Source organism: Zalophus californianus, chromosome 11 (genome assembly GCF_009762305.2).
Source record: "Zalophus californianus isolate mZalCal1 chromosome 11, mZalCal1.pri.v2, whole genome shotgun sequence".
Taxonomy (NCBI): domain Eukaryota; kingdom Metazoa; phylum Chordata; class Mammalia; order Carnivora; family Otariidae; genus Zalophus; species Zalophus californianus.
Window position 1 is genome coordinate 106,093,354 of NC_045605.1, and position 16,607 is coordinate 106,109,960.

Sequence of the window (16,607 nt, forward strand, 5' to 3'; positions counted from 1 at the left end):
TCCGGCTTCGCTGTTCACTAGAGCCCCGGGCTGTCCCCGCCGCTTCTCTCAGCGCCAGGCCGCGCCCCCGGACCCTCAGCCACGCCCCCCACGCTCACTGCCATTCGCCATTGTAAAGGGCGAGGCCTAGTGATTGGCCGCGGGGGGCGGAGTCTTCGAGCACGAAAAAGGGACTGGGCTCTCTGCATGATATAGTGCTCCCAATCCTGATTTACGCCTGCGTAAAAATTCTGTGGGGGCGAACCTTTAGCCGCCCTTCTACGGGCTCTGGGAAGGCTGCGGCTTGAGGTGCCAGCCCCGCGGAGGAACGCGCATGTGCCGACTGGTCCACCTCCTCGAGGTAGTTGGGGAGAATTTAAAGGGACAATGTCTCATCAAACTTAATCGGAAGCTCCCCAGAGGAGTAAGAGTCTGTGTGAGAGCTCCAGCACGCGTCGTAGAAACAATTAAGTGAGTAAGCATTTGCATTTTACAAAACGCTTTACCATCTTTTATCTCATTCAACCCTTCTAATCCTCTAAGGTGGCGATTTTACAGATAAGAAAACCATCTTACAAATAAGAAAGCAAATTTGTAAAGGTTGCTGTTAAGTCCATCAGCAAGGAAATCTTTTTTCACCCCTCCTCACCTGGAATGCTGTTCAGGACATTTACCCACCCTCCCTTCTCTCTGCTTTTGGTCAGGCCTCCAGCTCCTCTGAAAAAAACAATGGTTTTTCTTATCTCTAACCTAAAGTTAATAACGAAAGGATTTTAAATCCCTTGAGCAGGGGTCTATTGTTTTTGTACAATTTTTATTTGCTTTTTTTTTTTACATTTTTAAGTAGTTGAAAAAAATCCAAAAAATAAGATTTCATGACACGTGAAAATGTCATAAAATTTACATGTGAGTATCCATAACGTTTTAGTGGAACACAGCCACACTCGCTTGATTAAGTACTGTCTGGGGCTGCTTTCTTGCTACAGCAGCAGAGTTGAGCACTTGGCGCAAGGGGGGTGGGTAACTTCAAAGCCTCAAATAATTGTTTTCTGGCCATTTACAGAAAGTTTGCCAACTCCTGCTCAACAGGGTTGGTCACCCAAGCCCTCTTACATCCTGGGTGACTTAAAGGATACCCACAGGTAATTATAATCCTATTTTAGCCTTACAAGGGAGGGGGACTCTACTGCAATCTAATGCTAAAAGTCAGCCTGAAGCAAGGGCAAACACCCTGGCCTGAGGGGCAGGGACCTGGAGTCCAGTCCTGTGTGGCCTAAGGCAAAGTCACTGTTCCTCCAGGAGCCTGTTCCTATCCCCTGTGACCTGGGGTTGGGTTAGTAGGTGGTATAGCTCATTTACTTGGAAGGGACTAAGGAACAAACTCAAAAGAGAATCTGGGGAAGCCCTGGGAAGTTTCCATTCAAGGAGGCAGGCTAACAGGGAAATGCTTGTGGAACGAATCAAAAAAGATCAGTCTTTCCCCATGACAGGCCAGGGGCAGTGTTGTGTTCATCACATGTTTATTAAATTAATAATAATTAAAGTGATAGACACCATGAATTGAGCCTGTGTGATGTCCTGGGCCATGGGCTTGTCACTTTATAGGCGTTACTTCATCTGCTCTTCACCACACCCTTGGAGGGAGGTACTATTAATATCCCCATTTTACAGGAGAGGAAAACTGAGGCTGTGTGTCTACGAGCCTATGGAGCAAGTGAATGAACAAACATCACTTCTCCCAAAGGCAGTGGGGATGGAAGGGTGTATTCTGGAGTCTAGGGAAAGTTGTCCTGATGTCCAGACTAAGAGAAGGGGTCATTCCCTTGCTGTGAGAATGGGGTGCATCATGTACAAAGCTTGGGAACACAGAGCCATTCTCAGTATCCAGGCCCCCAATCCGGGTGGCTGCTTCTTGGGCCAGCTTCCCTCCAGTGAGGCTGTACTCACGTCTGTGACATAGCACAGTGTCTGCACCACAACAGAGGAAAAAACAGGACTCAGGGGCACAAAAGTCTTTCCTGCTGCCTCCCCCAGTGTGCCATGAGATCCACAGAAGACCAACTCCAAAGACCTAGTCATTCCACAACCTGGCCCGGGCCTTGGAGCAGGAGCTGAATGGGAGAATAAAAAATACAGAGTAAGGAGAATGGTATGTTCTCAGGAGGGAAGGTGGTGTGGGGGCCCCTCATATATTTCTGGGATGAAGACCCAGGCCATGGTTCCTCTCCACAGAGATAAAAGGGGGGAGGGTCAGGCTTTGTGGGGCCTTGGGGGGAGGCTCTCCCTTTCCCAGGGATGGTCCACCCCGAAGAAGCCCCTCAGGGAATTCCCTTCAGTGGCCTTTGGATAGGTGTGGAAGGGATCATGGAAGGTAGCCTAGGGGCTGTGGCTTTTGACTTGATCCATGGTGGAGGGCCTGGATTTTGCATTTTGTCTAAATTGTGGTAAATTACACATTTCAAATTTACCATCTTAACCATTTCTAAGTGTACAGTTCAGTAGTGTTAGAGATATTCACATTTTTGTGCAACCAATATCCAGAACTTTTTCATCTTGGAAAACCGAAACTCTGTACTCATTAAATGACAATGCCAAAACGGGTGAACTGTGTGGTATATGAATGATATCTCAATAATGATGATTTTAAAAAGGAATTTTTACCCAATACCCCCCAGGTGACACTGTATCTATCTTGAGACCCAGTTCAAATGCCACTGCTTGTAGGAAGTCTTACGTCTTCCACCATTCAGGCCCCCAAATCCTCAAATGGAGCACACCCTTTCTATAAAACATGAACCCTCCACACTCATTCTGGCCTGGAGACCCTCAGAGTTCAGGGCACTAGCCTCCAGGGAGCCTAGCGTGGGAGGCTGGAGCTGGTGCCCTCCTGACTCAGGCTGGGAGACCTGTGGTCCTAGCTTTGCGACCTTGGGCAAAGCACTTCTCTTCTCTGGGCCTGGGGGTTCTCACCTGGCTGGAGAAGGCTCTGTGGGCCTGCTGTCCCCCAGCTTTTTCTGCACGGATGTGGGACGGGCTTCACTTTCTGAGCCTGGGAGGTAGGCAAGGAGAAAATTGTGGGTTTTCATTTGACAGATAAGGACACCAAGGGCAAGGTGGACAAGGCCGGCTGAAGATTACCAAGCAGGGGGGCTTCTGGCAAGCTCCTCAGTCGTAGAGCCCTTACCCCACCTGGCTAAACTACGGCCTTTGCTTTCTGTTGCTCCAGCAGGTGGGCACCTCTCAGGGAAGATGGCTGGGTGGTCACCAAGGCTTAAGGCAGGGTAAGAAGACTCTGAAAATGGCCCCAGTCCCGTTCCCGACCTCAGTGTCCAAGTCTCATTGCCCGTTCCTGCCGTTTACATGAACCAGTTAGTTGTTCATCCCAGGCAAAACTTCTGGGTGGAGATTTCACAGTGTAGTGTAGGGGATGGAGTTAAGAGATATAAAGGGTGTTGGGGTCCAGGGTCCTAAGAAGGAGGCCCGAGACTGTAGGCCAGGAACTTTTGTCCAGAATGCCAAACTCCTGGAATCCCAGCTGTACCTTGGATGCCCTGCAGTAGAATTTTGAACCAGAGACCCCACTATCACATCTTAGGGCCTAGAGGGGTGAAGGGAGGTCTGTCCAGGGAGGCCAGCTTGCCTGGGGTGGGATGGCACGCCAGGGAGCACCCCCTGCTCGGATGCTTTGCCATATCCACGCTGGCCCTTTAAACCCTACACCATGATGTCACCATAGACAGCAAGGGATGGGAGGGGGACTGCAGGCCTGAGGGCGGACTGCATTTCCCAGCAGTCTTGGGTGCACCACACCTCTCCCAGCAGGCACTGGTTCACCGCAGACTATTTAACCAGTTCAGTGCCCGTTTCCAAGTGGGTTTGACGTGTCCGGCCATTCTGGGGTGAGGGTGGGATTCCGCCGCGGGTGGAATGCCTGGGGCACAGATGAAGCGGGCCAAATCTTTGGGCCTGGTATAGGATTGGGCCTTTCTCCCGTCACGGTCCTGGCCTCACCCCCAGCTTCCTGGTGCAGACTTCCGAATCCTCTCTTCCGATGCAGTCTCCTTTCTAGAACGTGGGAGCCTAGCCCCAGTTGGACCCCATCCCGCTCTGCTTAAGCTTTGACCCCAGGCCCCTGCAGGGGTTACCCCTTTGGTCTGGCATCCCCCTTTAAGCAGCGCGGGGACTACATCTCCCAGTGGCCCTGGGAACTTTCTGACGCAGCACCCCCCTCCACCACCCCCCACCCCAGCCCTCGGGGAGGTGCGGGCCGGGCGGGGGGAGGTGACTTGATGTCATCCTGAGCAGCTGGGCGGCGGGTGCCGGTGCGCACAGAGCCAGGGCTCCCGCAGCGCCGCGCCGCGCTGGGTCGGGTCCCAAGACTTGAGGAGAGGTCTGCACGCTGCCGGGGTAGCCCAGAGCGCACCGGACGCCCGCACCCCGAACTGGGGCTGAGCTGGGGGCATGCTCCGGCTCTCCCGGAGCCCGAGAGAGAACCCAGGAGCGCCGCCACCCAGAGCCAGCGCCCGGAGCGGAACCGCTGCGAAGGAGACCTGAACAGCCGCCCCTTCCCCACCTGCAGCCCCCGGTGGTTGGGGACGGGAGTCTGGGCTTCTGAGAAGTGAGTGTTCCCCCCCACCAGGAGGCAGATGAGATTTGGGGGGCGAGGAAGGAGGAGCTGAGGTGGAGGAGGTTGCCAGATTTTAGGAGGGAGGGGTGGCGTGGGGATAGGGCCCCCATTCTTGGGGAAGTCGCTGGTGGCCTGGATTAGTGGAGCAGAAGGGGGCCCCATTCTTTTAGGGGCCAGGGATTAGGATGGGGTTCCCCATTCTGGGGTAGGGGCTGGTTCGGGGGATAGGCCCCATCCCAAGAGGGGTTGTTTTGGAGCCTGGGATCTTAAGGTCTGGGAGAAGGGTGGGACATGGCTCCTGTGGGAAGAGACTGCACATGTATTTAGGATCTGAGCGAGGGTAGGAGGGAAAAGAAGACTTGAGCACTCGGACTTGGGCAGCCCCACACACTGTCTTTCCTGGAAGAACTGACAGGCTCTCTCTGTTTCTTTTGCTGGTCTCTCTGCCCTGACTGCATTTTCAAAAGAGCCAGGGTGAGAACCCTAACTGGACTCTTCGGGACCCCCAGGAAGGACCTGAGGCCTGAGCCATCCTCCTCTCTACTCTGCCTGCCCCCAGGACTGGGCAGTTGCCGAAGGCCCTGGCGGGGGGGGGCCCAGACTGTGGTTGTGTGCCCCCCCCCCCGCCAGGATGGGCCCGAGTTAGTCAGCCTCACCCCATTCGGCATCCTCCAGGCCCAGAGGGAACCCCAGGGGCTCTGAAGGCTTGACCCACCACCTGGCCACCATGGAGACAAAGCTGCCCCCTGCAAGCACCCCCACCAGCCCTTCTTCCCCAGGACTATCTCCTGTGCCCCCACCCGACAAGGTGGATGGCTTCTCCCGCCGTTCCCTCCGCAGGGCCCGGCCCCGGCGCTCCCATAGCTCCTCCCAGTTCCGCTATCAGAGCAACCAGCAAGAGCTCACTCCACTGCCGCTGCTCAAAGGTGAGCCCTGCTGCTGGCTGCCAGGGTACCTGAGTCCCACAGCGGGCAAGCAGGGCTGCAGCGTGTAGTGACAAGCCCTGGCAGCCGTGATTAGAGGGTTTAGATGGCCCCTTCCAGGCGAGGGACTCCACCACTGGAGATGACCCCCACCCCCCAGGCCTCCAGCCTTCTCTGCTGACGCATGGCCTGACTGGCCTGTCATCCTTGGAGGTGGGGCATCTGGAAGTGGCGCCACCCTGGGGGGCAGACCAGGGCCAAGGGTGGGGCCCAGAGCCTGGGTTCCAGGAGGCCACTGCTAGGGTCCTGGAGCAGGTGCTCAGCATGGCTCCCTGTAATCACCATGTAGTCTCCCCACCTCTGGGTCACAGGGCCCTCAACTGGCTGAGCCAGAGAGCACCCAAGAAATCCTCAGGCCCCACCCTCCTTCTCATTTCTGGCTCTTAGAACAGAGCGCCAGCTATGAGAGGGAGGCATGGTGGTTTCGGGCACCTGTGGAAAGCCCGGGCATCCAGGGTCTCTTAACCTTGCTTTAAGTCAGGCCATCATGCTGTCTGAGCCTGGGTTAGGAGGAAGAGATGCAGCTCCTTTACCCTGCAGGAATGGAGGATGGGACAGGAGTCGTTTGCTCCTTGCAAAGAGTGGGGGATGTCACAAGAGCAGGGGGTCTGGGGGCAGGGGAGGCTGCTCTGTGGATTCGGAGGGTACACCGATGCCCAGAGCCGTGGTAACTGGGGCGCAGGCTCAGCCTCCTCCCTTCTCCCCAGATGTGCCAGCCTCGGAGCTGCACGAGCTCTTGAGCCGGAAGCTGGCCCAGTGTGGGGTGATGTTTGACTTTTTGGACTGTGTGGCTGACCTGAAGGGGAAGGAGGTGAAGCGGGCAGCACTGAATGAGCTGGTGGAGTGTGTGGGGAGCACCCGGGGGGTCCTCATTGAGCCTGTCTACCCAGACATCATCCGCATGGTAAGCACCTGGCCCCTGACCTCTGGGGGAGGGCTTGGGGGACATGGAACCCTACTGACCTGCTTGCGGTCCTCTTCTTCTGCAGAGAATACCTGCCTCTCTCTGGCTTAGCCTCAAGGCCCCCATCTTTCTCCCCTCCCCCCATCCCCCAGCCCCACTGCGTCTGGCCTGAGTAGGTCCCTCAGTGCCTCCTGGGCCTGACCCACCCTACACTTGGGCTTATGCTCTCCTGAGGCCTGGTGTGCACTCCCACCATGCCCCTTACTGCCATGGCCTGGCTCAGGTGCTGCTTCTTCCGTGAAGCTTCTCAGTGTTCGAGCTAGAAATCTCCTTTGTGCTGACTAGAGTGTAGACCTTACCACTTAACATCTTGTCTTCCCTGCTGGACTGTGCCCAGTAGAGGGCAGGGATGTGTCTTGTTTATTTCTGGGTCCCCAGCACCCCCCCCCCCCCCCCGCCCCGGCCCAGGGCTTCCGTGTGTTCAGGTAATGATTGATGAGGAGTGACTTGCTTGCAGAGGCAGGTGCTGAGGCTCATTAGAACTTTGGATAAGAGACCTCCTGACTTCTGCCTTTGAGGGCTCTTCCTAAAAGAACCCTGATCCTGCCCTTCAGATCTCAGTGAATATCTTCAGGACCCTACCACCCAGTGAGAACCCTGAGTTTGATCCTGAAGAGGATGAACCCAACTTGGAGCCGTCCTGGCCACATCTGCAGGTGTGGGGGGCTGGGGAAGGCAGGACGCTGAGTTTCAGTAGAGGGGAGAGGGTCAAGGAGACTGGCAGAAGGGGGCCATACGGCAGGGGGAGGAGGGAGGCTGTCCCTGAACTCACCTTTTTGTCTTGCCCCCTCTCCCAGCTGGTATACGAGTTTTTCCTGCGTTTCTTGGAGAGCCCAGATTTTCAACCCTCCGTGGCCAAGAGATATGTGGATCAAAAGTTTGTGCTGATGGTGAAGTGGGGAGCCCAGGCCGGGTGGTGCCGTGGGACAGGGGCAGGCTCTCTGAGGGGTGTGGGGATAGGATGGAAGCGACCTGGGCTTGGCCTCCCCCCCTGACCCCTGACCCTGGGTCCCCTAGCTCCTGGAGCTATTTGATAGTGAGGACCCCCGGGAGCGTGAGTACCTCAAGACCATCCTGCACCGGGTCTATGGCAAGTTCCTGGGGCTCCGGGCCTACATCCGCAAACAGTGCAGCCACATCTTCCTCCGGTGGGTGCCTGCTGCCTGCCCAGCTGAGACCTGGGGAGGGAAGGGAGAGCTGTAGGGGAGAAGATGGAGGCAAAGGCTCCCGTGAGGTCAGCAGGGCAAGGGTATTTATTTCCATTTTACAGATGAGGAAATACAGACTGAGAGAGATGGACTGGTTTGCAGGGACTAGGCCAGTCCTGGGGGCCTAGGATCAAATCTTCTGACCCTTATTGTGCTGAGCCATATAAAGACCCAAATAAAAAGATTCTTTCTGCAAATGTGTATTGAGCAACAGTGCCCACTGGGCATAGGGGCCCACGTGGCCTTGTAGTTGGATTGGCTTTGGAGCTCAATGGCCTTTTTGAGTTTGGTTCAAATGTTTCGGTGAACGTGGGCAGATTATTTCAGTTCTCTCATCTCTAAAATGGGAATGATAGCTCTACTCACCCCGGGACAGTCATCAGGGTGAAATGAGACGATGTCTCCAAAGCACACAGTATGTAGCTCTTTGACCAAGGCTGGGACTCTGACACATTCGCTCTCGCTCTCGCTCTCGCTCTCTCTTTCTCTTTTAATATTTTATTTATTTATTTGACAGAGAGAGACACAGCGAGAGAGGGAACACAAGCAGGGGGAGTGGGAGAGGGAGAAGCAGGCTTCCCGCCGAGCAGGGAGCCCGATGCGGGGCTCGATCCCGGGACCCTGGGATCATGACCTGAGCCGAAGGCAGACGCTCAAAGACTGAGCCACCCAAGCGCCCCTGAAACGTTAGCTCTTATGGTATTGGCGTACAAAATAGCTGAGAGAGATCCCTGTCCTCCAGGAGCTCCAAGTCCATTAGAACCCTTGCTTACTAACTTTGGGGGCAGGTGTCATTGAACTGCTGAACCTCGATTTCTTCATCTGTATAATGGATCTAATAAGCCCTATCTCTCATTATAATTTTGAGAAGTACATAGCACAGAGTAGGCGCTCTAAGTGTTTGTCATTCTTTCAGTTGAAAGGCATGAAGAGCGAAGGATGCAGGCTAGGTGCCTGCTGACTGGATGGGGGCCAGAAAATGAGAGTTAGGGTCTGGGGGAGAAAGAGACAAGTTAGAATTCCTCATAGAAGAGAAGTTTGAGCCCCAGTGCCTGGGCTGAGGAGGGTGATTCAGAGGTGGGCGTGGATCTCAGTGGGGCCTGGTTTGGGAAGGGAGCTCAGCCTCTGGGGTTGGGAGAGAGTTGGATTAGTGTGCAAGGTGGGGTGGCGGGTAGGATGGCTGAGGGAGACGGGGCCTGCTGTAATTGCTCTGAGCCCTTCTGCATCCTGCTCTTCTCCTCGCAGGTTCATCTACGAACTTGAGCACTTCAATGGTGTGGCTGAGCTGCTGGAGATCTTAGGAAGGTGACTCTCTGGGCCTTGGCTGGAGCATCAGGATTCTGGGAGCGAAGACTGAGGCCCGGTCATCTGAGCCCTCCTCCTCTCTTCTGCCCCCTCCTCAGCATCATCAACGGCTTTGCACTGCCCCTGAAGACCGAGCACAAGCAGTTCCTGGTCCGGGTCCTGATTCCCCTACACTCTGTCAAGTCACTGTCTGTTTTTCATGCCCAGGTAAGGCCCAGGCCTGGCCCTGCCGCAGCAGAGAGGTGCCGACAGAGTCAGGGCGGCCGTGGGGTCAGCCCAACACTCTGCTCCAGCCACACTAAGTCATGAGCTCATGGGATCCTCCCTCACCTTCTTTTTCTTTGCTAAATCTGTTCCATCCACTTTAGATAATTTCCACAGCACTTTAAGGCTGATCTCAGACATCAGCTTTGTGCAGCCTTCCCAGCCTTTTCCGTCCCGGCCTGCCCTAGGCAGGATTAAACTCTTCTCTTTCCATATTCCCGTAGATTGTGATGTAGATTTCAATTATGGAAACTTTTGTGAAATTTATAAGGGCTAGTTTGCAGCATGTTCCCCCTGGGGGCACGTGGTTGTGTCCCTGCACACAGAGCGTGGTGCCTGGCACATCCGAGGTAGTCGGCTAGTCAGTAAATGTTTGGTGAATGAGAGAGGAGACACAGTGAGGGAGCAAACATCTGGTGTCCTGTCATGGTCCCCTCCTGACCCCAGTCTTCTTTCTCTCTACCCCCCCCCCCCGCCCCCGCTCAGCTGGCCTACTGTGTGGTGCAGTTCCTGGAGAAGGATGCCACCTTGACAGAGCACGTGAGTACCTCGGGGCGGGGCGGAAGGCAGGCCTCACCCCTGCAGGTCTGACTCCTTTCTGCCTCAACTCCCACAGGTGATCCGGGGGCTGCTGAAATACTGGCCAAAGACCTGTACACAGAAGGAGGTATGAAGAAGGGCTCTGATGTCCCCCAGAGGGGGGTCAGGAGGGCTCTGGTTCCAGAGGGCAGCCAAATGTGTTGGGAGGGGGGGGAGATGGGAAGTGCTGTCTCCCGTGTCCCCACCCCCAGGTGATGTTTCTGGGGGAGATGGAAGAGATTCTTGATGTCATTGAGCCCTCCCAGTTTGTGAAGATCCAGGAGCCGCTCTTCAAGCAGGTGGCCCGCTGTGTGTCCAGCCCCCATTTCCAGGTATGGGGTGGGAACAGGTAGGGGTGGGAGCCAGGGTATGGACGAGGAGGGCAGACCAGTCGACCTAACACAGCTCCCTCCACCCTCAGTTTCACCCTCTCGACCCGCCAGGGTCTGATAATGGGGAGATGCTGGACTTAAGGTCAGGAGACCTAGGGCCAGGCCTCAGATATGCTCCCCACGGGCTGAAGGGCCCTGGGCAATCACTTTGCCACTCGGATCTGATGAAGCTTCCTCATCTGTGAAGTGGACCACAGTGATCTCTTCACAAGGTGGTGATGAGGACTAAAGAGAGTGTCGGGCCAACCTATTGGGTAGACTGGAGTGTGCTCCAGAATGGGTTCTTATCCCCGCTCCCCTCTTCTTTGTGGCTTTTGATTCCGTTAGTCCCACTCTAGTGCCCAGCCGGGCGGTTCCACTTCCCCAGGCTGGCTGTAGTTGCTGTTTTCTGCACATGTGCGCAGACGTCCGCCCATTCACATGTGCCTTAACCTGGTGGAAGTCAAGTCTTCCTCCCAGGGACTCTGGCATTTAAGTTTATTAAATACCTCATGTGATTCTTACAACAGCCCTGGGGAGATAGCTATTATTAGCTCCATTTTACAGTTGAGAAGACGGAGGCTGAGAGGTTAAATGCCTCACCCTAGGACATCTGTCCAGGGTGTAGTGGAACTAGGATTCAACCCTGAGCGTTGGATTGCACATCAGTGCTCTTTTCTTTTCACTACATTGCCGCCTCCTGTGGGTCAGACGAGCCCTGGGGATTGGGTGTGTGGAGGACAGGGCTCCCTGGGTTGTGGGGGTGGGGGGTGGATATACCGGGCCTTGCACCTGCGAGGGAGGCCACTACCAGGCGCTCACTCTGCCACCCTGCTGCCCCAGGTTGCAGAGCGGGCTCTGTATTTCTGGAACAATGAGTATATCCTGAGCCTCATCGAGGACAACTGCCACACTGTGCTGCCTGCTGTGTTTGGGACCCTCTACCAAGTCTCTAAGGAACACTGGAATCAGTGAGTGCCTAGGCCTTGACCTAACCCACAGAAGCTGGGTCCAGGGCCGGCCAGTCCAGACCTGAGAGGGTCAGGGATGGGAAAGGGGGCAGGTTGAGAGCAGTGCCTGCGGTGTTCAGAGCGACATGTGTGTTTGGGGAACAGGGGTGGGCAGAGCGCTAGGGAGGGAGATGGCACCAAACGAAGCTGTTCCCATTTCCTCACCCCTCCCCGGACCCTGTCAAGAACCATCGTATCTCTGATCTACAACGTGCTCAAGACGTTCATGGAGATGAATGGAAAGCTGTTTGATGAGCTCACAGCCTCCTACAAGCTAGAAAAGCAGCAGTGAGTGTTGGACTGGGCATGGGGGGAGGGGAAAAAGCAGGACGGAGCCGGCTCCTTGCGGCTGGAAGGAGCCTAGGAGGACGGCCCCACCTGCTGTGTGATCAGATGCTTAGTCTCTCCCTGTGTTCCTGCTGGCCCATCCATGCCCAGCTCCCCACTGCATCCCCTCCAGTCGTGTTCCCAAGTCTTCTTCCAGGTCTGGAGCTTCCTCCCGTTCAGCTCCATGACCACAGGCCGGGGCTGGTTTCCCAGTGCTCTTTTCCTTAAGCGGAAGGTCCCGTAAAGTCCCTTTACAGTTGGGTGGTGGTGAGCGAAGCTGGACGGTGGGCGGGCCCGGGTAGGGGAGCTGCCTCACCCTCTCTCCCCAGGGAGCAGCAGAAGGCCCGGGAGCGTCAGGAGCTATGGCGAGGCCTGGAGGAGCTACGGCTACGCCGGTTACGGGGGACCCAAGGGGCCAAAGAGGCACCCCTCCAACGGCTCCCAGCCCCGGTGGCCACCAGTGGGGGTCAGAGCTAGAGATCCCCTAGAAGGGGAGGAGCTGAGCCCAGAGCTATCAGTCCCTCCATCCCCTCTTCCTACCCAGGGGCCCACAGAGACACACCTACCCCTGGCCTTGCCAGAGCGGGCTTGGAGGGCTCCCTGCCTGGCCCAGCGTGGGCAGCTTTCACTGTGGGGAGAGGAGGAGAGGAGATGGTGGTCCTGGCAACAGAACTCGCAGGCCTTTGTGGCAGGACTTGACCAGGGCAGGCTTGACCGGGAAGCTGCCACTGGGGACTGCACCTGCCCCGCACAGCTGGGCTCCAGACTGCAGGCAGGTCCCCCCCCCGCTCCTGCCTAGAGCAAGGGGACTCAGCCCCTCGCCTGCCCCGCCTCGTGCCAGCACGAGGTCCTTCCTCACCCTACCGTGGGATCCATGGTCTATTTATTCTCCCCAGCTCACCCCAACACATGCCCCTGGGGCGTCTTCTTTCCCTCCCCTCCCTCACCCTGTACTTCCTTGTCCCCTTTTTATTTATTGGGCAGGGGGAGGGGTGAGGGCACAGGCAGAAGAGATGCCCCGTGTCCTAGGGTGGGGGGGGGTGTCACAGTTACCATGGTCTGTCCCCCTTCCCCTGGCTGGGGGTAGACTTTAAATAAAGAGAGCAACTTGAGAACTGCTTGCTTTATTTAGGGGTAGGGACAAAGAGGGGAGTGAAACGGTGACAGACTGGTTGGGAGGCCAGGCCGAGGCAGGGGAGAGGCAGAGACTGGCCTCTTCTCAGGAGTGACAATCACAGAATCTTAAGAGAGCGGAGCTGTTGTCCTCGAGGAGGCTCAGGATACACAGGACATACTCCAACTCAAACCCTCTGACCAAGGCGGAGGAGGAAGGGAGAGGACGGGCTAGTAGCGTGACAGGCGACACATGTCACACTGGCAGGCCCTGGCCGTGAAGATCTCCAGCTCCTCCCTCCGGTCCCCCCCCACACTGCAGCTGCACCTTCACCTGCAGGAGAGGGGGACCCGTGTTCCATTCACCTTCCTTGGGCCGTCTGCGATCTCCGTCTCCCTGTCTCTCCCCATCCCCGAAGAGCCACTGCTGGGCTGGGCTGTCTCACCTTCTTCAGGCCACTGATGGTACAGCACTGAGAGACGGAGGTCACATTATGTCGATAGCCACTAGCCACCAGCACGGAGTACCGGGAAGGGAAGGCGCTAGACTCACAGTGGCCCACACAGGCCTGTGCCACATGGGAGCCCTGGCAGGTGCCTTGGCGGTCACTTCGCACTGTCACATTGAAGGCTAGAAGGAGACAGGCGAGTGGGAGACAGCGCCTCTGCAAAGCCTCACCTAGCTCCTGTCGCCAGAACCTCCGCGTGGGTCCATTGAGGGTGCTGCCTGCCCTTCGGTCCCATCCATTAGCGCTCGGCTCCCACCCAGGCTGTCTGCTCCCAGGGTTACTCACGGTGCAGGTGGCAGCCTGGGATGGCCGCCTGGCGACCCCAACCTTCCGTGACCGCCAGGACCAGGAGGCAGAGGAGCAGCATTTGGGGGGATGCCATGGGGATCTGAAACACAGTGGGCAGCTCGCTGTCTCTAGATAAGTGTGCAGGTGGGAGGGGCAGTTCTTTACTGTGTGCCTCCCGGTGAATGAGCCAGGGTGAGGCTGACCTTTCTGACGGGGGTGAGGCAAGCCTGTGAGCCGGGCTGTCTTTTTCCCCCGTAGCTGCCTTTGGGTGCATGTTGTGTCTGCTTGTGCGTCTCTCATGATGGGTGTGAGTGTGAGCAGCTGTCAGCCCACGGCAGTGATTCTCCCCTGGAATCTCCTGACACCTGGAGCACAAACATCTGCCTCCCTCCATCGGCCCCATTTACAGGCCCCAGGCCCTCCCCAAGCTCCTCCTGCCTCAGGCGGCTTACCACTTCCAAAGCCCAGGAACCGAGTGGCTCGCGGAATGGGTTCCTCAGGTCTTCCGCTCGTCTCCAGACAGCGCCGGTTCTCCGGATTTTTATTTGCCAGCGTCCTGGAGCCACGCCCTCTTGGGGATCAGCTTACAGGCCTGCCTCCCGGGCAGAGGCCTCGGAGCAACCCCACCTGGGAGATCCGGCTCTTCTCTGAGGTGTAGTCCTCAGAGAGTGGCTTCTGCCGCTTTCTGCCGCCTGAGGGCCTGGGCTGGGGGCAGTGAGATGTGGAAAAAAGCCCAGGAGCTGCTGGAGTGGGCGGCTTGTGTGCACGTGGGGAGAGGACTCAAGACTGGGCTGAGTTGTGGCCGCCAGGGTTCTCTTCTCTGCTGTGTGACCTTGGGCAACACACTCCCCTGTTCAGGGCCTTGCCACCCCAACCCTAAAGCCACTAAACTCATTCTTGCTTGTCCCTTATCCACTGCACAGGAAGAGGGTTGGAAGGATATTTTTATGGGCAAAGGAACTGACACCAGTAAGGGCCCCTTGAGATATGCTGGGTGGCAGAGTTGGGGAGAATGGGGGGTTCTAAGTCCATTTTAGAGCTTCATTTTCACTCGTCCTCCTGGGGGTCAGCCACAGAGGGCGGCTGCCCCTAGTCCCTGGAATAACAGGGACCTGACTCCTGGAACAGTCTGAGGCTGTCAACACCAGCAAAGCCCATCTTTTAGTCCAGCTCTGGCTCAGGTTTTACAGGTAAAGCAGCTAAGGCTCAGAGAAGGAAAGCTACTAAAGGCCACACAGTTAACGTCAGGCCAAATCTGCTCTCCATACGTGGTGCTAAATTACACTTGGGGCAAGAATGTGGCAAATGGAAAAGATCCCTAGTCAGCAGTAGCTGCATGGGCTCGGGCCGGCCAGGGATCAGAAAGAAGCCTATGGTGATTTGGCCCCCACGTCCCAGGGCCACTGCCTCACTGATCTGCTCAGAGAGGCAGAGCCAGCCGCACACACCACCCACCTTCCGTTGTTCAGATGAGAGAATCCAAACCAGAGGGGAAAGTGACTTTGCCAAGGCCTCACTGTAAGCTCGTCAGAGTCAGAACGGCACTCAGATCTCGAGATTCTGGAGCTGTGCCTTTCAGCAGCTTTGTAAAACGGGCCACGTTTGGGACAGGAGGACAAAGGCTATAAACACTTGTCCTTAATCTTCCAGTTTCCCTTCGGCCCTTCTCCCCTCAGGACCTGGGCCTGTCTACAGCAGCCACGTCTTCTCCCCCTCCAGGGTAAGTCAGCCAAACAAGGGGACCCCAAGGGACCTCAGCATTCCAACCCCATCTCTGCCATTCGTCACAGAAACCTTCCAGCGTCTGACAGACCATCAGCTCTGTTTAAAGACTAGAAGTGACAAGGACTCATCTCACAAGGTGGCCCATTCTAATACTGGACATTTATAACAGTGAGATTCCTTTGTTCTGAGCTAAATTGAGTTTCCCTATATTCCCATCTATTTGATCTGTGGCCACACAACACAAGTCTAACCTGTGTGTCCCAGATCAGCCGTTGGGTTACACGAAGTCAGAGCTTGGGTGCCCTGGTCTTCTCCAGGGCCCCTAAACTGGGCTGACTTGCAGTTAATCTGAGAAGCTAAACTGCATTACTGTCAAAAGCCAGAGGGATAGGTGAGTGGAAAGCACTTATCTACTGAGGGTGCACTTAGGGGCCAAACTGGGTGAATTTGGGATAGATGATATCTTGAGGGTCAGCTGGGCTCAGGAAAGTGAGTCTTATAAGACCCCATTCTCAAGCCCTGGCGGGGAGGCTAAGGCTAAGGTTTGCCGTCAGCTACAGACCCCACCCACCCAAAGCATCCCACCAACAATAACTAAGTAGACCCAGGGGAGAGGTTTCAGGCATCGCTTCCCTGTATCTTCAGGGAAGAGTCTGCTGTCTCTCTATTTCATGAAATTCAGTCAATAACTCTTCATAAATAATTTATTTTCATTACGATCCTAAGTGCTGGAGATGAAAGACCTAAACTGGCCCTCAGAGCAACCCAGTTCTTAGACTAGAACATTTTAGGAAGTTCTTTTCTCAGTGTTTTAAGTTGAAAAGAAAAAAAAAAATCCATTGTAAAGGGGCAAAGGATAGGACAAACCCACAAGAGGACTCGGGGAGTTTGGGGCCTGCATTCCCCATGACGGAAATGTCATACACAGAGGACGGAATGCGAAGAGTCACTGCGAGAGGACACTCTTCCCACTGTTGCATCTGGCAGGTTCACTGCCTGCTCTTTCTGAAGAAATAGCGAAAGGGGAAGAGAGAGCTGTGGGAAAGAGAGCAGAATGGGTTGAGATTCTAGAGGTCCCTCCCTTCTCCCAGTCCCATTAGGGGCATTAACAAGGGCATTTTTACTTTGGGGAACCACTGTATGGATTCAACTCTGGAGCAGCATTTGAAAAGGTACCCAAAAGCTAATTTGGCTTTATACTCAGGAGTGGGGCATGAAGAAGGAGAATTGCAATGGGGCAGCTGAGCTCTAGAGAGAGAAAGGGATTTGCTAACAGTCTTCTGCAAAAAGGACTCTGAAGATTCAGAGGGGAGAACGGAAGCATTTTGGTAACCGAAGAATTCTGAATGGCCCAA

The 16,607-nt window shown here is 55.7% G+C and overlaps 3 protein-coding genes and 1 long non-coding RNA gene across 10 annotated transcripts in view; 2 read left to right on the forward strand and 2 right to left on the reverse strand.

Annotated features, from left to right (window-relative positions):
• Window positions 1–385: 385 nt before the first annotated feature.
• LOC113914219 lies at window positions 386–2,514 on the forward strand. Its single transcript, XR_003517414.2, has 3 exons — window positions 386–450; window positions 1,043–1,121; window positions 2,014–2,514. It is a non-coding gene; the product is annotated as an uncharacterized LOC113914219 (long non-coding RNA).
• Window positions 2,515–4,284: 1,770 nt separating this feature from the next.
• PPP2R5B (protein phosphatase 2 regulatory subunit B'beta) lies at window positions 4,285–12,729 on the forward strand. Its single transcript, XM_027579242.2, has 14 exons — window positions 4,285–4,597; window positions 5,074–5,532; window positions 6,297–6,493; window positions 7,108–7,209; window positions 7,351–7,443; window positions 7,571–7,701; window positions 9,007–9,066; window positions 9,165–9,273; window positions 9,817–9,870; window positions 9,947–9,997; window positions 10,122–10,241; window positions 11,124–11,251; window positions 11,477–11,578; window positions 11,947–12,729. Exons 2-14 carry the CDS (start codon window positions 5,334–5,336, stop codon window positions 12,092–12,094), a joined length of 1,494 nt encoding a protein of 497 aa, XP_027435043.1. The 5' UTR covers window positions 4,285–4,597; window positions 5,074–5,333; the 3' UTR covers window positions 12,095–12,729.
• Window positions 12,730–12,840: 111 nt separating this feature from the next.
• Window positions 12,841–16,607, reverse strand: part of MAJIN (membrane anchored junction protein) — a 29,711-nt gene continuing 25,944 nt past the window's right edge. For 5 of the 7 annotated variants that reach the window (XM_027579248.2, XM_027579247.2, XM_027579246.2 and 2 more), the window contains 3 exons: window positions 13,980–16,287; window positions 13,525–13,627; window positions 12,956–13,203 (listed from right to left, as the gene is read on the reverse strand). In XM_027579248.2, the coding sequence (XP_027435049.1) occupies window positions 16,242–16,287 (46 nt within the window). In that variant the 3' untranslated portion in view covers window positions 12,956–13,203; window positions 13,525–13,627; window positions 13,980–16,241. Of the gene's footprint in view, window positions 13,204–13,524; window positions 13,628–13,979; window positions 16,288–16,607 lie in introns of all 7 variants that reach the window. The other 2 variants (XM_027579244.1, XM_035722803.1) reach the window with 2 other exon arrangements.
• Window positions 12,956–16,160, reverse strand: GPHA2 (glycoprotein hormone subunit alpha 2). Its single transcript, XM_027579673.2, is given in 6 exon segments — window positions 12,956–13,042; window positions 13,044–13,064; window positions 13,177–13,361; window positions 13,525–13,627; window positions 13,980–14,110; window positions 16,124–16,160. Coding segments are annotated over 6 exon segments (558 nt in total). The 3' UTR covers window positions 12,956–12,961.